At 31.8% G+C, this 24,809-nt stretch overlaps 1 protein-coding gene across 1 annotated transcript in view; it reads right to left on the bottom strand.

Annotated features, from left to right (window-relative positions):
* The window catches only part of nop5 (nop5 ribonucleoprotein), a 46,667-nt gene that overhangs the window by 7,863 nt on the left and 13,995 nt on the right, over positions 1-24,809 (bottom strand). The window contains exons 3-8 of the mRNA XM_075372947.1: positions 21,300-21,399; positions 17,842-18,253; positions 15,526-15,671; positions 10,014-10,304; positions 7,165-7,364; positions 515-645 (exon numbers count right to left, since the gene is read on the bottom strand). Of these exons, the coding sequence (XP_075229062.1) occupies positions 515-645; positions 7,165-7,364; positions 10,014-10,304; positions 15,526-15,671; positions 17,842-18,253; positions 21,300-21,399 (1,280 nt within the window). The remainder of the gene's footprint in view (positions 1-514; positions 646-7,164; positions 7,365-10,013; positions 10,305-15,525; positions 15,672-17,841; positions 18,254-21,299; positions 21,400-24,809) is intronic.

A 24,809-nucleotide genomic window follows, 5' to 3' on the forward strand; every position in this document is an offset into this window, starting at 1 on the left:
TTCTTTTGCATTTTTAATATTGTGTAAAAACCATCGGTATTGTATTATGGGTACTTATTTTTTATATTCTATGAGGTCAAAATAAGTTAATGAACCGTACTTATAAATGAGTGAAATCTAGCAAATTAATGGTTCTTCTCAGAACTGTGTTCTTGGATGGTAAGAATTTGAGATTTTAGGAAAAGTCTGTTTATTCATACTTATAATTGCATAAAAGGAATCATATATGTAATGCTGTAAAAGATGTAGATCGGGTTTTAATGTAAAATTTTTACTGTTGGGAAATTAATCTTTAGTTTTAACTATATCATTTTTTCTAAAAAAAATAATTAATTTTTTATGTCAATCACATCGTATTATAAAAGAATGTTTGCAGTGTAGCATCAACATTTACTACAAGTACACAAACATGTGAATCTGGTTAAAAACAATGCAACAAAAAACAGGGAGAATTAAAAAAAATAAAAATATTATTAATGTGAAAAATTATAGAATTGACTCAATTTTAGCAAACCTGAAACAGAAGGTGTAATGTCTTCAATTAATGGTTTCTTATCATCATCAGGTTTGGAGAAGGCTTCTGAATATGATCTCTTACCAGGTACAATAGTGGAATCAGCAGCAACTGGATACTGTTTTACTTCACTAAAAAAAGAAAATAAAAAAAAAACATTGATAAGTTCAAAAATTTTCTTTACATACATATTTTCATAAATAAATAATATAAACGCTTGAATGATGATATTTAACAACGCTGGAGTGGGAAATAAATATATACAGTATGATTCAGGGGTGAAGGGAAATAATGTGGTGACTGATTCTAGAGCTTGAAATATGGAAAAATTTATCTCTTCATAATGAATTTGTAAATAAGACTGGAGAAGTCCTGTTGGCTGGTGTATTGCCAAGTATTTATTGAACTTCATTCTTAAACCTGTTTACATAGTACGGGTTGGATTCTAAGAACTTGCTTATATTGCTGCTGGAGCAGAACTATGTGGACAAAAGCTCAGGAAAATTGAATGAGGATTAGTTTTAAAAAATTGTATAAGCAGTAGAGCAGGAGACATGCAGAAGAGGTCATGACAGTAAGCAGGAGCTTAATACTGCTATTTATTCGATGCTTTCTAATCAGGAAGACAGTGCTAAAAGTAGTTTTGAAAATGGAAGTACTCTGAATCATGTCAACTATGAATGTTACAATAACAATGCTGGGAAGGGCAGAAAATAACAATCAAATCAATTACGATAATCCTAGCAGAAATATAAAAAAATATCCCTTTTTGGATGGTGTTACCTGCTGGCACTGGATCAAGGTAAAGTATAATATAAATATTTTTCTGGGCGTTTTGACCATGGTTAAAGTTTTCTGTAAAATAAAAAACCTAAAAAAAAGAAGAATCAAATAAAATAACTGGAAGCAAGGTAATAATTTAATTCTACACTATATCATATTCTATAATATGGTACATAGTTTTTAGGCACAACACATGCAGAGTAAAAAAAAACAGCACGCCAGGGTTGGCACTTGAGAGCAACAGTGCTATTTCTCCCTTGCAGCCAGCTTCCTATGTGCGCATGTGCACAACAGCAGCAAAACACCATGTCACTAGAACTGTAAAGTTCCATACAAAGATTTTTGTATCTTTTTCATAAACTGGGAGATTGCTACTGACATTAAGCTTAAGGATTATATATTGTACAAGTATAAAGAAAGAATTAAAGAAAAAAGGACTCATATTAAATTTTATCGATAATATCAAGTGGAAACACGGGGTACTACATTTCCACAGTGTCTATACGTGTGAAAAAAAAAAATATCTAAGAAAATAATCAATGAAATATGTAAGATAAAATGTTTTAAATTAGATTATCTAAAATGCACTGATATTAAACTGAAGCCCACTGGTTGTTTGAAAAAAATCCCATTTGTTAAAAAATAAGAAAAAAAATTCTATATATATATTTTCATCAAGAAAAAAAAAACACATCCATTACTGAAGAGATTGGAACCATGACACTTTTCCTGTCAGTGTGAAAAGTTTGAATAAGTTATAGGATTCGTAATTTAAAACAAAATTATAATTGCATAGATTAAAGCTACATATAATAAAAATTAGGAAAGTAAAATACAAAGACAAACACGAGATTGTGATCAGGGAGTTTTATTATTTAGATATTTAATATAGAACCAAAAAATGGAAATATAGGTGCATGAATAGTGTATGACAAGCAGTATATTATTACAAGTAACAAAACGAAAGAAATTATGGTCAGAATAAATTCAGAGAACAAGCCTATAACAAACAACAATGCAGATGCCAACCCCTTTACCAGAAGATTCAAAGATAGAAAGGATATAAGAAATAAAGGTCAAATCAAATGTAAAAGGAGATGACAACTTGATAGTAATGAAGAACATTGGAATGCCATAGTAAAAGAGAATCAAGAGCATGGGTTAGGACAAAAAAATGATAAGGAACTTAGGGTTTCAGAATTCTGTACTATTAATTAAGACAATGATGAGAACAGCAACAAAGGAACATTTCTAACTAGTGGATTGTATTCAATATCTGTAATCATGTTCAAAAAACAATATGTGATCTATTCCTAACCATACAAACACCTCATTACCAGATATGAGGGTAGGGTGAAACGTTTTGAGCCTGGATAAAAAAAACAAAATTTTTCTACTAAGATCTATACACTACATCCAGCATTCCGCAAGAACGCTTGTACCAGTTTGGTACATCAATTTATCCAACTCCTTAATATAATCATCATCTACATCAGCAATAACTTCATTATTGGAAAATTTCTTCCCAACAAGCCATTTTTTTTTTAGGTTAAAAACAAGTGATAGTAACTGGGAGCCACATCAGACACGTCAACTGTCACAAATCGATGTAAAAATTGCTCTGGTTTGTGTCGAAAGAGCTCGAGACAATCGCTTGAAATTTTTCAATACTATTTTTGGTTGGGTGTGAGCAAGTGCGGCACCCATCTAGTGCACAACTTGTTCATTCCAAATGTTCATGCAAAAGTTCAAGATGACAACTAGTTTTGAAGTAATGACTCTAATTTAATTCTCTTGATATTTCATTATATTCTTGATATTTCTTGAATACCTCCTCCAGTAGCACTTGTGATGCAATCTAAATTTTTTTTTGTGGGAAGATAAAAATACTAGCTTCAACTTCATAAGTCATAAATTTCAAAATATTTACAATTTACTTTCTTTGTTATTCAATGAATGCTTTTACTACCTAATCTAGACATAGGGTGAAAATTAAGCAACAAAACATAAAAAAAATATTATCTACTGCCGAACAAAAATTAATAAAAACACCAACACTAGAAGCACCAGTAAATGTAACAAAATCGAAAGCATTATGCATCCATACGATTATGGAAGCTGAAATAAGAACATTAATATTATTTCTATATTCAAATAAAAATAAATAACAGTAAGATTTTTTTGTAGTGTTATAAAGTAGGGAATTAATAATATTGTGCTGATAAAACTTAAATACAAGCTGGCAATGAATAAATTTATAATGGGTATTAAAAATTAACCTATTATAAAAAAAATTATTATATTATAAAAAAAAAATTTACTATACATTAAAGTTATATATACCTATATTACTTCTCGATATACTCCCTGCCCAAACCCACATATTTGTTTTATTGTGACATTAGCTTGTCTATTCCTACAAAGAACAGTGCTGCCAAAGTATTTATCCAAGTGTTCATTACTTTTGACGTGTGGAACAGTCAGCCGATTCTTTAATTTTGTGAACAGATGGAATTCAGATGGTGTCAAATCAGGGCTATAAGGGGGATGGTAAAAAAATCTGCCACTTGAACTTGTTTAGTACACCTTTAGGTTAGTGGCAGTGTGAGGCCAGGCACTGACTTGTAAAAAAAAACAATCCCCTTTATTAGCATCCTATTTATTCTGCATCATTCTTCTAAGCTTTGACAACATTTCACAATAAATATCTGCAATTATTGTTGTATCTGGTTTCACAAATATCATCAGCAAAATTCCTTAATAAAACACAACAATCATTTTTTTGTTTAAATTGTTTTTTTTTTATTTTTGGGCTTGTTCGGTAAGTAAGTAAGTATGCATATATGCATGTATCCACTGTTTAAACTATTCTTTTGCATCAATACTGATGAACTGAATCTAAGTCTCATCCCCAGTAACAATACTGTCAAGAAATTCACTTCGTTATTCTGGTATTGGTGAAGAAAAATCAATGCTGCTTCTATTCTCTTCGTTTTATAGGCAACTGTAAGTTGCTTCAGTATCCATTGTGCACAGCACTTACAAAAATCCATTCTATTTGTAATTATTACAAAGAGACTGGATCTTGAACTTCAAAGAAATTTTTCACTAAGTTCAGTAATTGTGAAGCAATGTTGTTTAATCGCAAATGCGTATTTAATTTTTCAACAAGTCCATCACTCACAATGGAATGGTACCTCTTACTTTCTCACTGCGCACATTAATTTTCCCTCCCCTAAATTTCCTGTACAGTTTCTCCCAGAACCATAACACATTATTATCGTACACTATGCACAGCTGATGGTGGATCTTGGCTGCAGCTGTTCTTTCTGTTGCGAAAAATGAATGATGCTATGTACCTTGCACAACTGGCATGAATCCAACAATCACTTCCATATTTAATCTTGTACTACTCGAATGGTACAGAATGAAATGGCAACTGACTATGTGATGATATTTATGCTTACTGCGCATTTGCTATCTTGCTATGCAAACCGTTTTGTTAGTAACACACGAGTGGAGGTTAATTTATAAATATGAACAGAGAATTTTGTTTCAATTGTTGTTGCTGAATACAGATGAGGAGATGAATGGTATAACATGTATGCAATCTGCTAGTTTGAAATGGATGAACTGTAGATATCACATATAAACTATACTAAAGGAGAAACTTTAAAACTAACATTGTAAGACATGTCTAGAGTCAGATATTATTCTGAACACAACTTAATGCCAGATTGAAGTTGATGAAAGTAAAGAAAGAAATCAAAATAAAAATGTGTGATAAAAGTCGGATTAAAAGAGAATATTAAGTTAAAATTTGAACAAATTGTAGGTATAGGCTAAGAAGTCATTACAAAAAAGTAGATTCAGATGAAAATGAATGAATAAAATAAAAAATAAAAATAATTAAGACATGAGAGAAGACTTAATGCAGAAAACCATGGCTGATGAGATATAATGGAACTCATGGATGAGCGAGGGGAAAAAATTAATAGAATGTACAGAACAGAATTAAGCTGAAGAAGGTGAGAAGTAGTGGGTGAGAAATACCTAACTGGATAGACACACCTTAAAAAAAAACCACCGGGTTGGTCTAGTGATGAACGCGGCTTCCCAAATCAGCTGATTTGGAAGTTGAGAGTTCCAGTGTTCAAGTCCTAGTAAAGCCAGTTATTTTTACACGGATTTGAATGCTAGATCGTGGATACTGGTGTTCTTTGGTGGTTGGGTTACAATTAACCACACATCTCAGGAATGGTCGAACTGAGAATGTACAAGACTACACTTCATTTACACTCATATATATCATCCTCATTCATTCCTCTGAAGAATTATCTAAACGGTAGTTACCGGAGGCTAAACAGGAAAAAGAAAGAAAGGATAGATACACCTTGCGTACAGATAAAAATATATGCCTATATTAATATATATCAGAGCTGCAGATAGGAAGCTATTGCTAAAGAGTAAAATTATCTGACATGATAGAGAAAAAAAAAACCAACTGATAATTTTAACTAATACTGTTGCAGATTCTGAATTGCATAGAGCTCTGAAAGGCTTAGACAGATTGAAGCATTAAAAATTAATAACAGGCTATTAGATTCCCTAGGATGTCTGTGAAAAGTAAAACCGAATAAGATTTACACAAAACACAAAATTCATGACAACGGGTAAGTACCAAAGATTTTTGAAATGATCAGTCAACAACTCATGTATTGAAAATACTAACTAGGTTGGTCACAGGCAAATAAAACATTCAACTTGAAAATAGAAAAAGCATTAGGGACTTCAGGAAAAATCTCACAAGAAATAACCACCCAAGGGGAAATAATAGATACGATTCACTAGTGACATTGCTGTTTTTAGCAGAAACCAAGGTGAGAAATTTACTTTAGAAATACATAAGACTAGATAATGAAGTATATTAAAATTGAGGTATTGAAGTAAACAGGAAGAATAATAATGAAATAAATTAACTATTTGAATACAGGAACACACTATACAAGAAATTGCTGATTTTGTTTTTTTAGTTAACAATACTGATTATTATTATTATTATTATTATTAAAATTACAAAGGATAATGGAAGTAAATGTAAAAATCAGTATGGCTTTAAGAACACAGCCCTGACAAAAATTGAAGTCTTTTAATATCATAAAAACTTTAGAAGTATATAACAAATTTGGATGGAATAAAGTGTTTTACAGCAAAGCATGACCAAGTAGAGAAAGGAAAAGAATAGAGATGTATGAAATACTATACATGGTGTTAAAAATCAGACTGACCGATAAAATTAACAATGAAGATGTCAAGACAAACATGAGTGGGAATAGATTTGAGGTAGGATCTTTTAAAGGCATATTAGTTAGATAGGCCATTTATTAAGACATTCAGATTTAGTTAATTTATAAAAAAGAGATGTGTCAGACAAGAAGGACAGGAGCATATTAAATCATAGAACTGAGCACAAAAAATGATGTATGTTGATGTTCCAGTAATATTTAATGTTACTCCATAAACATAGAATGAGTTTTTAAACAGTATGAACTACAGTAATTTATTTAAGTTTATAGAACACAAGTCTGTAATTGCTCATTTACATTACATATACTATTTCATTAATAATAATAATAATAATTTAAAATCAAGATAACCTAACGAATTATTTAATGATTTAAAAAAAAAATCAAGAATTTAAAATGAAGATAATATGATTACTGAAATGATGTGTCACCACTGTCAAATTCTGAGTAATTACTTTACATTATAATGTTTAATTTATGAATGTTAATATTATATATTAAAAGTCAGGCAATGAGCAAAATGTTTTTACACATTATAAATCAATAGGAATTAAAACTCACCTTACTCCATGGTATTTCTCAAATTGTTTTTTTGCTCTAGCTGTTCCAGAAATCCGTCTCAGATTTCCTTCCTCCAAAACCCTCAATCGTGCTTCTAACTTTGCCCGATGTTCTGTACCCAAGTCAATAGTCGGTGTGCCTTCACCTAAGGCATCGACTCTTGTAGCAAGCGATGCTTTTGCTGCAAGCATTCTCGACATCTGTAAAAAATAGTTCCTAAAAATTAATAACAAACTTCTTAAATTAATAGTGTAGTCATTAGTACACTATTTAAGTTTCATAAATACATTCATAAAATTAAATGATAAATTTATATTATTATTATTTATATTTATGTAAACTGATGTTAAAAGTGTTGATAAAAGTAAAATTTTAAATTTAATATCATACACTGCACATAATTTTTGTGATTTAAATGGAGTATAAGCTTAACTTAACATGATTTGAAATCAATAACTACAATAATTTACAGAATAGAATAAGAGATAGAAAATATACTAAATAAAGACAGATTTGATTTCTTAAAAACCACACCAACATGAAAAGTTATTTTAGTCATCAAATTAATTTTAAAAGATAGGGTGAAAAAAACAAGCTATGTACAAGGTGTTTGGTAGATCTTGAAAAAGAATTTGATAACAGTACAGAATAAAGAAAAATAGGATTGAAATATAGAAAAAGAAGAGTTATTTATAATTTGAACAGGAAAAAAACAGCTAATATAGAAATATAAAATATAAATAGATAATATTTATAATTGTAATATTATAGATTAATACATACAAGAGGCATATTCATAAAGTAAGGGCCGTTGGCTTAAATTTAAATATTAACAGGTCTGAACACAGTTTCACGCGCGCAGGGCCATCTATCGGCTATTTATGAAGCCCTGCAGTTATTGTTTAAATTCAATAGTTGTTTACCAGTTGGTGAACGCAGATAGCAATGTCTACAACAATTGTTTCTCTCACCAGTTGTAAAGTGCACACTGTGATTTGATTTTTCTGAGGACAAGGATTTTCAGCTGCTGAAATTTATTGGGAGTTGTGCCTAGTGTATGGACCTACAGAAATGAGTGAAGGAAACGTTAGATAATGGTATCAAGACTTAAAAAATGACCGCATAAATGTGCACAACATTGAGCAAAGTGGCAGGCCCAGTATTCAGATTGACAAAATTGTTGAGCAAGTGAGCCAAAAACTGCGATGTGATTGGCGGTTAGTGCTCTGGCTGATAAATTTCTGTAGTTGGATGCACCTCTATCTACACGATTATGACAGAAAAGCTCAAATTGTGTGGAAGGTGGATCCCGAAAATGCTCACCGACCAACACAAAGAGCAAAGAATGTGCAGTGGACGAGAGTTTTTGGACCGCTGTTGACAAGATGGAGATGGAGATGTTTTCCCACACTGTTACAGGGGACGAGATGTGGATATCCTACACTAAGACAGAATCAAAACAATAGTCAATGCAGTGACACCATTCAAGTTCACCAAAACCAAAAAAGTTTAAGCAATCTCCGTACTTAAATCAAAGAATGTTGGCTACTATTTTTTGGGATGAAAAGGGTGTTATTCTGGTTGATTTCATGGAACAAGGATCAACAATTACAGCTAATGTGTACTGTGAAACGCTCGCTAAACTGAGACATGCAATCCAAATTTGACAATGCAGGAAACCATTGTCTGGTGTAATCCTCCTTCATGACAATGCATGTCCTCAAACTGTTGCCTTAACCAAGAAGATTCAAGATTTTTTTTGGGAATCTTTTGACCACCCTCCATATAGTCCCGACCTTGCACCTATCGACTACTTCCTCTTCTTGCATTTGAAAAAGTGTCTCGATGGACAATGGTTTGAAAACTACAAGGAACTCCAGACTGCAGTTGTCAACTGGTTCACTTCCCAGTGGCTTCTATGCAGAGGGGTTAAAGAAACTGGTGCAGCATTATGAAAAGTGTTTTAGAACTGAATGGCGATTATGTGGAAAAGTGAGGTAGGTATGTAGTAAACTAAAACTGTAAGTAAAACTCTTTTCTCGCGAGCTAATTTTTTTTAATGACCAAATGGCCCTTACTTTATGAATATGCCTCGTTATATATATATATATATATATAATTTATTATTATTTATAATAACAGATAATATAGAATGCAAGGATAAGCAAGATTATGTACTACAGAAGAGTAAGAAAAGGATATAAGCCTATCTTTCAATGCTAGATTAAAAAAAATAATATTATAAATGTTAATGATATTTTATTTTTATTTTAGCTAAAATTAGCAATGTGTTACAAGTAATAAATAGCAAAAATTCTTTGTTAGGAACATTCAGCCTGAAAGTAAACAAGATAGTACAATTCTTTTGTGATTCTGATATACTGTGAACACAATATTTACATCCTACAAATTATCTAGCGCATTATGTTTGCCAAGTATTAAAAAACCTGTTTACCTGCTAAAACCTATTTAGAAAGTAATATGTAGAGAATAAAATCTATTCTTTGCCTAACTTGTAAAATAATTTTTACTTAGTTTTTTACTTTTAAAAAACCACCTTCCATAAAAACATCCGGGTGATGAAAATGTGAAAGCGTTCTTTGCCCCCTCCCAAAAAAAAAAATCTTACATAAAAGGTCACTTACACTACCATTATACTGAAGACAATGTGATAATATTGTCTTCTAAAATTATCTAATATTAATAATGTCTTGATAATTATCTATATGACAATAATCATTTAAAAAAAACTAATGCACTCATTAGAAAAATCAGGAGTAAGTAATCGTTTTTCTTTGTTTTTAGCAAAAATAAACAAAATTTATCAAATATTAAAAATCTGTACTCACTTTTCCCTTATTTTTAGTGCTTGCTTGACCAACTAACTGTGCGTGATAAATAAGACCATATTTTGGAGTATCTTTTCTCATTTTCAATGCACGAAATAAAGCTTTCTCTGCTCCAAGAATTTGTACAGTTGAAGCTGGATGTTTAGCAAGATTCAGAAGCGAACCTGCATGCGATATCAATCTTGCGCCAACCAATTCACCTAATAGTACAGTCAAATTAGGTGCAATCGCCATCATTCTAGCTTTTAAATAGTCATATAATTCTGATCTGTATGCTGATATTTCTGTTACCTTTAAAAAATATACATAAAACTGATTAAATTATTGCATTTAATAATTAAATTATTTTAATTTAAGTATATCAGTTTCTGGTGACCTCTATGATTGTGTGATTAGATAGTCTGTAGCTATTTGATGACAATATATGCATAAAAACGTATACGATGATTTTATACGTATTTGATGTACGTATAAAATGTTTTTGTCCACTCTACCGGATGCAAATCTTAACTGATTTTAATGAAACTTGGTGGGTGATGTAAACCTGTTGGGAAGAGACTGATTTTCAAAAAACTTGGTTCACAGGAGCAGGAGTTAAGAGACAAAAAAGGGGGTTTTGGGATACATTTTCAGCTTTTTTTGTTCTACTGGGAGCAATTTTTCTCCAATATTGAAGAAATTTGGTAGGATGACATAAACCTAGTAGAAATAGAACCCTATTGATTTTCAAGGAAATTGGTTCACAGGAATCCCAGTTGAGGCAAAAAACTGGGTTTTGGGTATGTTTCCAAATTAACTAAGCAGTACTTCTCTTGAGCAAAAGACAGATTTCTATCATACATTTTGAGGTCTATGAGTCCAAAAATAATAAAAATCTGGGGTTAAAAATTCTGTAAGCATGCAAGTATATTGGACCCCTACATGTTTTTTTAACCCACGTAAGGCAGTTTATGAAAGCAAAATTAATGCCATTATAATACATATATATATATATATATATATATATGTGTGTGTGTGTGTGTGTGTGTGTGTGCGCGTACGCATACAGAGTATTTTTTAATTAGTTATACAAACATAACATTTAATAATGAAAAAAGTAAATGACTTACAGAATTGTTCGATACATCACTGAATATCTTCAAGTTTCATTTCCGCCTAACATAGATAGTTCCTGAAATTCTCACTAGGTGGCACACATGACTAAGTAATTCCATCAGTCATCATATACTGGAACAGAGTATGCTCGCTCAGTATTATGGTTTCATGAGTCCAAATCGGCCACTACTGTTTGGAGACAATTCATCACTAAATATTGCAAGCAACCATCTCAAAAACAGTGTGTTATTGCATAGTACAATTGTTATAAATGATACAAATTACAACTGATGCAATCTTTGGGTGAAGGTGATAAAGAAAAACGAACTGAGTATTGTGTAGACATGTTAAACAAAACTGAGACTGAATTATCTTAATAAAATTGTGTTCAATGGCAAAGCAACCTTCCATACCAGCAATAAAGTGAATCAACATAAAGTTTGGTTATGTGGGGTAAGTAGAATCCAAGTACACAATCAAACATATACAGAACTTATGTTAGGTAAATGTTTTTAGTGCTGTAAGTTGATATAAAATTTGTCTTTCTTTTTTGCGGCGTCAACTGTAACTGGATAATATACCTAGACATGCTTGAACATTATCTAATACCAAAATTACATCAGGATATGGGCACAGAATTCATTTTCCACCAAGATGGCATGCCAACACATTATCATTGTGCATTTGTCGCGTATCTCAATAGCAAAGAGCCGACTTGAATTGAAAGTGGTGGAACTATTTCTTAACCACCACAATCACTTGATTTACCTACAATGGACTTCTCTGTATGGGGTTACGTTCAAGACAAGAGTGTCTCCACTTCCAGGAAATGTCAACAAGCTGCAGCAACAGCTAACAGAAACATCCTGATCCCAGATGGGGAAAACACCTGCCATGTGATGGTTACAGTCACTATGCCATCCATTCTGTTCCTAGTCCTGATGGGCTTTACCAGAGGTAACCTTCAAAACCCTGGCAAAAGGAATCTCTCAGCCTTGATCTTGCAATCACCAAGAATACCTCCCAAGAAATAGTGTGGTAACCTCCCATTACCATAAGAAGTATAATGTGTTCAGTCCCCTTAGTAATATATCACAATAGCTTTTGAATTTTGGCCTATCTGCCCAAATGGGCACTGCACAGCATAATTGCCTCGCAGATGCCCCTGAATAGGATACTTGTACCGGTCTTAAAATTAAGACTCAATCACAACTGACCACACGTCGAATACTAAAGAAGGCACTGAAGACCTTTTCCGTAACATATTGAAGATGCTTCTTAAATTGCAGATTCTCATCAAGAAACACCAAGTACTTCTGAAACTGAACATACCTAATATGTTGGTCTGATGTTCAAACACGGGTTTGAAGCCTCTCTGCCAAACGGCCTTTGAGGAGCATAATCGTGGTCTTATCTGGGCTGAATGTCATCTTATGTTGATGACCCCCCCACAGCTCAAGTATCCTGCATGATTGGGTGGCTCGGAACTCAACTTCCCCCCCGTGAACATCCTTCAACCAGCAGGAGCCCATTGTCAGCATAAGCCACGATGCAATACTCACTGGGCAATCTCAGCCGCAGAAAAAAATCAAGCTCCACCACCAACAAGGGACCCAACTCGCTGGCCTGGGGATAAACCTTGGACAGTGCCTTACAAACCTCATGGCCATCCTTGCAGAATAGCACATTTCAGTGACTGAAGTAACTTTGCAATACACGCAATTCACTCACAGTACAATCTCATTTCTGAAGTTGATAAATGGCAAAGGGCCACCACAGATTGTTGAAGGCTCCAGAAATGTCCAGGAAAACATCTGACATATTCTGCTGCACTCAAAGACACAGTACTCATTACTTTAGGCAAAGCATCCTTCTACCTTTTCTGGGTCGAAACCCGTGTTGATTTCTCATCAATAGACCACGAGAAATCAACCTCTCATTTATACAAAGATACAGAACCTTTTCAAACACCATACCAAGAACTGGCAGCAATGTCAAGGACCTGAAAAACAAACTAACAGTAGGATCCTTGTCATCACCCTTGTACAATAATCAATACACCAGGAAAAAGGGGATTTTATAATCCCCTTTCTTCCAACATATCGGGAAGTATCTTCCAAATAATAAGCGATTGAAAACTTGTGTGATGATCTTCACATACACCTCAAGGGAGAGAAGGAGCTTCACCGCTATTTTATCAAAACTAGGGTCCCTCCACGTGCTACAAATGGTCTGATTCACCTTAGCCTCAGCAACTTCCAATGACACTGCATCCCTGTGAAAGAGAACAACCTTACGTCAAACCTGAAGATGATACGGTTTCCCCAGCTTCGTTGTCATCAGGCAAGTCAGGTAAAAGTCTGTGTCAAATTTCTGTTTTATCTGAAATCACACCATGCTGGGTCAAGAGAGCAGACTGAAGAATGTCCTTTTTTTGTTTATGTTCCAGTACCCTGTAACTCCCCACAGGTCTTTGTTCCCTTGTTCATTCACAAAGAAACGCCATGAGTTCCGTTTTGCTGAATGAACCTCATGAAAGTAATAAGACCTTTGTTCTTTATACTCCGAAACAAGCAGTCTGCTGCTTGGATCACACTCACACTGAGAGGCTTTCTGTAAACAGCTGACAGCCTGTTTCAGGTCTGACAGTTCCCTATTCCACCATAGAGCTAGCTGCTTTCAACCAGAACTTCGGAGGATGGAATTCTCAGCAGCATCAATAAAAGCCGCCAACAACTTCTCTGCCAAGTCATCTTAATTCAAGATCTCCAAACTTCGACCTAATACTGGGAGCCTGGCTGACAAAAAAAAAAATCAACAAATTTTTTTCCAGTTCGCATGCCTGTACAGAAATTGACCCTGCTGAACAGGAACATTACATCAGCAGCCCTCACTTAAACCACCAACAATCAATTAATCGATGATCACTTGAGCAATCATTCATCACCTTCCAATCAAAAACATTGGTAAGAATAAACCTACCAATGGTGACACTGATGTTTGTTCCTCCAAATAGCTGTCACCCATTAACCATACCTGTATATGTGGGCAACTCACCAGAAATATTGAAGACTTTTCCAACCCAAACTGGGCTATGAAGACCAGTCTATTAACTCACCACCATTGTTAGCGAGACCACTATGCCACAAAGAAGACTTGGCATTAACATCCGCACTAATTATAATCGGACTTAGACCAGAGAATCTTAGGATCTTGTTCCATATCTCAAGATGACAATCAGCAAGGTCATAGTATGAATTTACACATAAAGATACAAGTTCTGAAAATCCACCCTAACAACAACATGATCATTTGAGAGCTGCCGAATGAAGGCACAATCTAGCTCTCTTCTGCAAAAGATAGCAGACAAAGTACTGGAACCATGAAGTCCTGGGAGATCCCCAGACACAACATACAGATGCTGCAGCAACACAAAATCCAGTCCATGTCTCAGGGTAACCTCACTGAATTCAAACTGGGCTATGTCAGCACCCTGGGCATTTAACTCTCCAAATCTAATCATGTATAGATTTAATATATAAATTGACAGCCCTCTGATAACATAAACAATCACTACTAATAGAGTGCTTATGGTCCGTTAGTGCATGTTTGCAATGTATACATGTAGGATTCTCCATCTTCTTAGGCCAGTCCTCGTGCTTGTGTTCTTTATTTCCACAATGTGTACAAGTGTCTGCTGTTTTGTCACAGAACTTTGCTCGTCTCTAAACCGACAACACTTGAAGCATCACTGTACATCAATAAATTCCCTTAATATATATATATTCATTCTCTAATCTAAAAATAATCTGCCCTCAGCAATAATGCACTTAAAGAGTGCCTGGCTCACTTCAAAAACCCCATGGTACTGCTGCCTTTCGCCTACCATTTTAAATAGCAGTCCTCGTCCATATACAAAACCAAAGATATTTTACTTTGGGGCCTTGAAGTTACATTTAGTAATAAGATGAAATACTTATTAATGGAATTTATACTAAAATTTTTGATAGGAATATGAAATTAAGTGGGTTATTAAGAGGAATAATTTTCAATGTTATAATCTGGGAAAGGATTAGATTACATCATAAGTTTTATAAAATGGCCACAAAGTAACAGATTTTTGGGTAATGTAATTTTACCATTTTCTAGTTACTTCATCTAACAAATAACTTTCATTTTTAGAACTGAAGGTGCTATATATTTTTTAATATTTACACAAATTAAGAAAGAAATACAATTTACTCTGTTACAGATATTATTAACTTAGGTCTTTACATGAAACAAAGAAAAATAAGTTGAGAAGGAAAATTAGTTTAAATAAATAATTCACTTAATTTTTTTTTTTAAACTGAAATTTCTCAAAATTATGACATTAAATATTCTTTATGAAAACCAATACATTTTATTAAAAGCATACCTGATCACAAAGTTCTTGTATATTTAAAATATCATCATCAGCAATTTCAGTCCCCATAGAAGTTTCAGCAGCTATTTTAACTTTTTCCTCAATTTCTTCTGGTAATATATCTGACAAGTCAGTTGAACTCACATTGTCTCTTGTACCTATAATTCACAATAAATAAATATTTGTCAATTTTCAATTAGAAACTACTTACCTTTTAAAATAGCATAATATGAAAAATTATTTTTTATGAAAGGTATATACATTTTTTTTCACTGATTTTTCTGGTGACAAATGTTTTAAATTCAAGATTCTTTATTTTCATTAACATAGTGCAGAAAGGTTTCTGACCTAGCCATTGGCGTAGCTTCCTCTTGAATTATATTATTATGCTTTTCTTATATCTAATGATTATTTGATCTTTTATTTATTTTTATACTTGTATTAGTAATTTTCCTTCTAAAATGAAAGTATGTACAGCAGACTGTTTCTTGACAGAAATACGAGTCTTTTTTTAGTCTGCGAGACCACTATTAAGTACTGCTTCAGAGAATGAGATGAAATGGCAATCTTGCAGCGCATGAAAATGTCATGCCTGACCGTTGGGTTTCAAACCTGGAACCTCCAGGTGGAAGGATGAGATGCTATCACTTGCATCTCATTTAGTCTATTGCTTTATACTATCTGTCCCAGCCTTTATTAAGGCTGTAATAAAAATAAGAGGCGTCAGTTACAGTAGTTAAATCAAATTGATCACCTTTAATAAACAGCCAGTCAAGAGGCACAGTAAAAGTGTCACTTGTAGAAATACATTTTGGTAGGTTTGGCATGCTTATATATACCAATATATTTTCCTCAGTAAAGACAATAGGGAAATCAGTTTTTTATTTCAATTTTTGCTAGTAAGCCATAAATGGGATGCTTGTTATTCATAAGAATAATTATGTTAGGGTATGACCTTTGTCATATATTTCTAATTTAATTTAATATTAAAAAATATTCAATTAAATTTTAATCTTAAAAAATTCTGTTACACATTTAAAATTACCTTAACTACTTTTTTGTCGTTTTTAATTCCTACTCAAATTCTTATTAGCCTTGTAAATATTGTTTAGTGAGTATCTACATTTAAACAATTAATTTTAAATGGAAAACAATCTAATTTATTGAAGTGAAACACATGCTTCGTGATGGGGAGTCAAATGAGATAAAAAGAAGGGCCATAAAAAAGTGTCATGCACTAGCTGATTCCCCCATTATGCCCACTGTGTGTGATTCAATACAGCTGACCACATGGTATAGAAACCATGTGCTCCAACTTATAATAATGATTAAACTTTAATGTTACGTTTAAATTTTTCAACGATTTAGTAAATAAATATTTTTTTATAATACATGCATTTCATTGTTAGTTCATATTTCTTATAAAGAAAAACATTTATAGTTTGTGTATATTGCTCATATGTTATTTTATGCCATTAATTCATATAATATTGTGTAAAAAACTTCGCTTCTGTTGTGTCCACGCACCAACAGCACTCATTTTAATTTTCTTTTTAAATAAACTTTTTTACTTAAAAAATTTACAACCAGCAAGAAATTCCCAGAATTGTTAATTTATTTTCGACTACATTATTATGTTACATGAAAACTTAAATTACAAGCAATTAGTTCGTAAAATTTATATTTTCAAAAAAAATATAAACATTTTTACAATGATGACTTTTATTAATAGATGATATATTTACACTGTTACCACTTCAGGGTCAGTTGAAACCTGTAATTTGACAAGCATCATGTAATCAAAACATGTACATAGTAATCTTCACTTTTTTTGCAAAATCAATGCCACACTAATTTATATAATATATATTCAAGGAAATAAAAAAAAAAAAATATGTGAAGAATTATTACAAAACCAAATATACTACACTGTTAAATATATTACAGATCTTCTGGGATGAAATGAGCATGGATAACCATCCTGAAACCACTGTGCAGAGAGAAAACTTATCTTTTATTGTTCTAAGATGAAAAAAGAATGACAAGTTTAAATAGTATACTTGCAAATTAATTTCATTGACAAGAATATGAAGATGTGTTAATGCTTTAATGATATAATTGTGAAGATTATAACGACTACACATTATTAATAGGTTCTGAGAAGTAATAACAAATTAGTTGAATTTAAAAAAATCAATTCATGAAATTTTACTTTATCTTTTATAATTCCAGATTAATCTTGTAGATGTAATAAACCCAAAACTAAAAGCCTTACCTAATGCATATAAAAATACAATTTTACTAAAATAATTATATTAAGTTTCTTACCTATTAGTCTGACTGTTTTCACGTAAGCAATGTTATCGGTAATAATTTTACCGAGTTCAGGAAAGTGCCAACCGTACCATTCTCGACATCTCATAACATAATTATTTAATTCTTTATCCAATTCATCTAATAAACAAATCGCTTGCACTATCATCGTATCAACTTTGTCAGGGCTAAACTTTAATTTATAACGTGATAAACTATGAGCAAGTCCAAGAGCCATAGCAGTCATATCTTTTTTGTTACAACCAGCCAAAAGAGCCTCTGTCTGTGATCTTATACACCTAATTAATTCATTGACAGCAGTGTTTGATAAGCATGGCAAATTTAATTTGTCTTTTATCGCATTACCGAGTTTAGCATCAGCTACTAATAATTGGTCTTGTACTTCACCGCTGAATTTCTTTAAAACCTTGAAACGTCAAAACAAAAACGATTAATTTAATGTATCAGATAACAGTATAAGAATTATGAACAAATACTATTCTAAAATAAATTAATAACTATCAGAAAATATTCTATTAGTACACATTGTTATTCTAAACGGTAAGCATGACAAAGATCAATTGCATTTGCATTTGATCTACTATCACAAAAGAAGTAAAATGGCTCTAATCTAGATAGCCACACAACTTGAGTATGTAGCATATGTTCTCTAGTCAAAATACTAAATATCATATCAATCGCTTTTCAAATATGAAATACAATCATTTATATTTTTTATTTGACTTTGCGACCTAAACCCACTGAGATTAAAGATGGTAAAGTTTATCACAGAGAAGATGGTGTGAAATACAATTAAAATCAGCCAGTCATACTATAAGCATGTTTTTAATATTGTTCTAAACTCCATATGACAATTCAGACAAGTTCTAACAAAAAGGTACTGAGACTGTTTAACTAACAGTGATTTCACCAATTTTATGGAATCTAATATATTTCCAGGGGTTATTAATGGCTTGATTGTTCAAGTAATAGCAATCAATAGTAACTGATTAAATTTTTTTAATAAAGAAGAATGAATAATCTACATGTCTATGGCTATGAGCAGAAGAAATGTCAATAGAACTAGTAAAGAGAACATTAAAAGAATGACAAATTTGATTTTAGTAGTTTATACAAAATGTTGGCTACATTATGATTCAAGCTGAAATTCTTGCTAGTTACTGGTACAATCAGTATTACCTGGTGCATGGCTGAAAATGTTAATTAAATTACATCTAAAATCTAATTTATGTTCTCAAAAATGAACACTTCATAAATATTTTAAGACATTACTAGGGAAGATTGAAGATTTTCTTGCAAGTTAATAATTAATGACAAATAAAATTTAATTTTTAAAGTTAGTTTTACTTTGAATTAAAATAATCTAAAACTAATCAATTAAAACATTTACTGTAACAGTTATAACTTGTATCCACTGTGCTGAAATGGTTTTGTAGTTTTGATAATTATTTTAATATTTACCTATAAATCAAAATGACTATATGTGTATGTATTATTGTTCAATTAATATTCATAAACTACTCTGCCAATCTGAATAATTTTTGTACCATTGTTTTTATTGAACTTTGAAAATGGTTTCAGATGTAAATTAATTCAAATGGGGGGGAACAGTATGTGTAAGTGTTTACATCATACCAAGTAATATAAAAACAGTAATATTTTCAGTATATTCAATAATATTATCATAAATATGGTTCCCACAAAGGTAATTAAAAAAAGAAAAAAGGAAACTTTATTTTGGTTTTTAATGTATCAAAATTGGGTAAGTTAATCACAAGATATCGACAATTACAAAGACTTCCAAGTGATCAAAATTAAATCAAATAGAATTGTAAATAATATTCACAGAAACTTATTGAAATGCAAAACAAAACCAGTTCTTTTTCCATCTTGCAGGGACAGTTTCTATAATTTACTTGCTGTGGATGAATGTTAGTAAATGATATTTTATGACATGAATTAAAGCAAATAAATTTTTTTCAAATATATATATATATATATATATAATTAGTCTGAAAGTTTTCTTCTGGATAATAAACAATACTTGGTTCTTGGGAGGAAACAGATCAGCTTATAGGCATATATTTCATCACTTGTAAAAATACTTTTATTGTGCTTGAAAAAATGAATTAAAAACACCTGCAGTTAATACCCTTTGCACGAGATTGTATGTAAGTCTACAGCAACTGTACTTGCATCAGGTTTCGCTAATCATTCCAGTAATTCCGATTTAAAAAAACATTGTATTTAATATAGTATTTAAAAAATAATTTAAAAACAAAATCCATAAAGTAAATTAAATTAAAGACAACTATTACATTAAAGACAAGTGATATTTTTTGAGAATCACTTTATAATCAACTCTATTTTAAACACATTTTATGTTAAATATGTTTTAAATATAAAATTTAAAAATGACAAAAAACACACGTAATTTCTATTGATAAGACACTAGTATCTATTTTTTATTACTCATTTGGATACACTTTATTAGAAAATAATAGGCTAATAAAAACAATTCTGATGCAGTAATAAGCCTCAAAAATAAAATCAATTTTTAGAAAGTTCTTGCCTTCATTTTAAAAATATTTCTTCACATGTTAGTTAATTAAATAATAATATTAATCTATGAGTTATTAATTCTAACATTTTTTAATAATCGTTACATTTATAAATACTATATGTATGTATGTGTATATATATATTTAAATATAAAATAATAGTTATTCTTTTTCATATCTTCATTCAACCACAAAAATCACACAATTTATCAGTTTCCATTGCTGATCATTTCATAATTTTGTAGAAAAAAAAATGAAAATCAAAAATTTCTATTTATAATAAATATTTTTGCATGAATAATTTTCAAATTTTTATAAAACATGTTTCAATTGATATATTACATTTCATTGCTGTTTCTCAGAATTTTTTTTTGTTGTAAAAGCAAAGAACTACATGAAATGGCCTTTAATTAGCAAAAGGAATAACAAAACTACAGTATCTGAAAGATGATGTCCTTTATTTGCACAATAAACAAATGAAGATATAAGTATGACTTTATTTCTTAACATCCAGCTATAGAGTCCATCCAATCATCAAAATATGGAGCTGGGTTGACAAAACACACCGTCCCAAGTGCAATTTCACATTGCCGAATAGAAAATTTGTTCTGTTCCACTAATCCAATTTTGAGATCTTAATATCAAATGAAATGTTCAACTATGTCAGAAAAAAAAATAACAAATTTCTGCTACAGAAATATTTTCTGTTTTTCTACACTGTAAATTTAGGTTAACATAAAAAGAACTAGTCACCATAATTTTATGTAAAATGTTTTTCACAATATATTTTGCAACTTAATCTAGAGCAACTGGAAAAACACTGTAACATAATTAATTACACATTTATACAGCCTAAACTATAATAATTTACAACTTATTTTTATAAGTTACCTTTTTCAATTTCTTTGATAATTTGCCTTCAACAGCAGCAGTAGTGGCAGCTAATGCTTCAGTAGTATTTGTAAACTTTTCAAAATGTTTTAGTTTTACACTGAAAATTAAAGATAATCAAAATAATTTCATACCATTAAAATAAAAAGCTGAAATAAAGATTCCTTTCTACCATTTTATATTTCATGAGATTTTAATAGATGCATCTACCATCCAATCTGCATGTAATGTTTAGTGCAAGAATAAAACTAAAATGTAAAGAGGAATGATGCTTTTTCTTCTAATAAATTTGATTATTTTAAAAATTTCTAACCAAATATTTTCTGATGTAACAAAAGCATTACTAACAGAATGCTTATGTTATATTAAATTTGAAGTTGTTACATTTATAAAATCTTTCTACAAATTCTAAAAATAAACAATACAAAGGGAAAATTTAGCTTAGCCTTTTATTTTTCCTGATTAGTAAGTTATTGTTATTTTCCTAATTTATACAGCAATATTATGGCAGTAATTATACATATATATGTGGGACATTCAATAATTAATGAGACAAATTGATGTAGAAAAAAAAAGTTTATTCAATTACAATGAAACTTTTTGAGGATCAAGTTGGCAACCTTGGGAACATATTTAATCAGCTGTTTGATCATAATTAATCTAAACATAACCTCTTTTGTTGATTTCAGAATGTCAGCTCTGTTTGAAACGTGTACGCTGGAAGAGCAACATTCAGCGATAAGATTTTTGCTATCAGAAGGTATGAAACCAGCAGACATTTACTTAAGAATGTTAAAACAGTATGGTGAAAAGTAGCAGTAATGTATATAAGTGGTGAAATTGTTTAGTTTGGGCAGAACAAGTGTGATTAATATCCATCGCTTTGAAAGACTAGTTGAAATTTTGACTACTGAGCCTCAAGATCGCATAAATGATCTTATTCTCAAAGACAGGCAAGTCAAAATTTCCCAAATTGCTAGCTTGTGTAGTAGTGTTGGAACCGCACATTCAATCATTTACGACGTGCTGAATCATCGCAAAACGTGCTCGAGAAGGGTTCCAAGACAGACTCAAGCCCATAGACACCCGGATTCGCATTTTTTCTGAGCTCAAAGAGCATGGGTAAAAAACAAACAAACAAACATGAGTAATCGGTGGTTCCCACCGAATACAAGTTTATCTAGCCTATGGACCAGAATGAAATTAAATGTCTCAAATTACACTGCCGTAGACTTTCAATGAAATTTCTGTTAACTGCTACTGATACGGCACGGTCAACTACCGACTGACTAAATCTCTATCAGTGCTCAACGCTATAATTTGGCTGTCAGAAGCATTTAAATGCGTGTCGGCAGAGGGTTCAACACTGCTCCCAAAAAACAAACTTTCAATTGCACGCGGCTACAGTAACGGGACTTACGACATTTGATTACCTGCAGGAAGAACTGAACAGGGCAATCTTACGAAAATATAATTGCAGATTTTGTTAACATGGACTACTAGTAGAGACCGAGACTAACATAGAGAATATAGATGAATTTATTAACCACCATCGAGAGAAAACTGACAAAGACAAAAGCGATCCGATGACGAGGACCGTAACAGTAACGAACGATACAAAAACTAGATATACAGTACAGCGTTATCTAACCTATTAGATCTTCAGGAACTTTCACTTACAGCAAATGATTCAGTGTTGTTTAACGTAAATTGCAAGGCCAGGATGTTGACAGAAAACAGAGTAGCAGAAAATAAAAGTTCAGTATAAAAAAAAATACATTTTTTTCGTACAATAAAGACTAAATTACGTAACGAACAGTAATAAAGTACAATTAAGTTAATTTAAATTATGTTTACTTTACCCGGGACTTTCATCCGGAGGTCCCAGGTTCGAATCCCGGTCAGGCATGGCATTTTCACACGCTACAAAAATTGTCAATCTCATCCTCTGAAGCAATTTACTTTTTCCTCCGGAAAAAGTAGGCAGTGAAGGACGGTTGTCTACATGCGTCTTCAGCAGGGGAATCTGCACGTTCATTATCCGGAATCCTCACGTGACTAGGGCTCCAGCAGAAACTCGCTTGTGTGTTGCGACGGTTCAACTCGGCGATTGCATTGTACATATCGGTGACGATGATAGGATGTCTGGAATAAAGATTTTCTAAGGCTTGGAGAGCATTACACGACTCGCTACAAATACGGATATGACTATACTTAGGGTTAATGATATTCGAAGCCTTATGTTAGCGTATAGTTCAACAGTAAAGGCACTCGTAGACCAAACATGTAGGCTCGGTCATGAAGAGTAAATGCGCATCCAACGGTATCGTACTGTTTCGATCCGTCTGTGCATACTACTGCGCGAGGGTTTGTTTGGAGAGAATATGGTGAAACATCTGCTGAAAGAAAATCGGTGGTGTTTGATTCTCTATTGTATATCGTGAGATCAAACATAAAATTAATAGGTTGATTCTACACGGAGGATACGAACACGGATAAATCGGAAAAATGGAAGGTGCGTCAACATTTATAAGATGCAGTAAACGCCGGGTACGAATACCCACAGGTGCAGTATAACGTGGATGGTCCTCATATCTTAAGATAAGGATTTCCAAGGACTGCGTCAAAAGCCGGGTGATTTGACCGTTATTTAAAACGGGTAAAATAAGATGCTAAAACCGGGTCTCGTCTATTCCAAAGTGATGGCTCACCGCAGTCAACAAGGATGCTTACGACAGGGTATATTAACTATATATATTAATATTAACTGATTTTTAAATAAAACAGAACTAAAATGCATTTTGACTTTTCTGGATTAGCTTGATCTTTTTGTTTATATTACATCAAATTCCTCAAATTAATATTTTTTTCTTTATACATTTTATTAAAATTCATTTTCTCAGAATTCAATTTTTTTACAATAGTTGTTAAAAATGTTATTTGTTAATCGAAAATTTAAGTTATTTTACCAAACCTAAAAAGTTATGGTTTTGATTTGAAATTTTTGAGCTTTACAAAAATTTTCCTAAAAAGATATTAGCTATAATTTTGGGGACCAACAAGTTAAATAAAATACAACTACATTAATTTCTTTTTTAGCAAAATTATATCATATTTTTTGTACTCCATTACATTATTGAAGGAGTAAAAATCAGGGAGTAAATATATGTTTATATTACTTTTTTCCATATTTTTAACTTTATAATCACCTCCCTAAATAGTGTCCTTTCCTGGTGGAACATTCTGTATATTAGACACCATCCCTTAAGTAAAAGGAATGTACATAATGTAGTTTTTCTTGACTAAAGGGATATATTAAGTTATGTTTTACAATATTTGTCCCTGGTATTTTTATGGCTGTGAAACATGTAAAGCAAGTAAAACAGAAGTACCACCAGTCAGAATTGATTTTCTGACAGTAATGATGTTCACTATACTTCCAGTTTCTGTGAAGAACAGAATAAAGATTAGGTAAATCTAACTTTTATGATTTGGTGCACTTGACATACT

This window comes from Lycorma delicatula, chromosome 8 (genome assembly GCF_047948215.1).
Source record: "Lycorma delicatula isolate Av1 chromosome 8, ASM4794821v1, whole genome shotgun sequence".
In the NCBI taxonomy this organism is placed as follows: domain Eukaryota; kingdom Metazoa; phylum Arthropoda; class Insecta; order Hemiptera; family Fulgoridae; genus Lycorma; species Lycorma delicatula.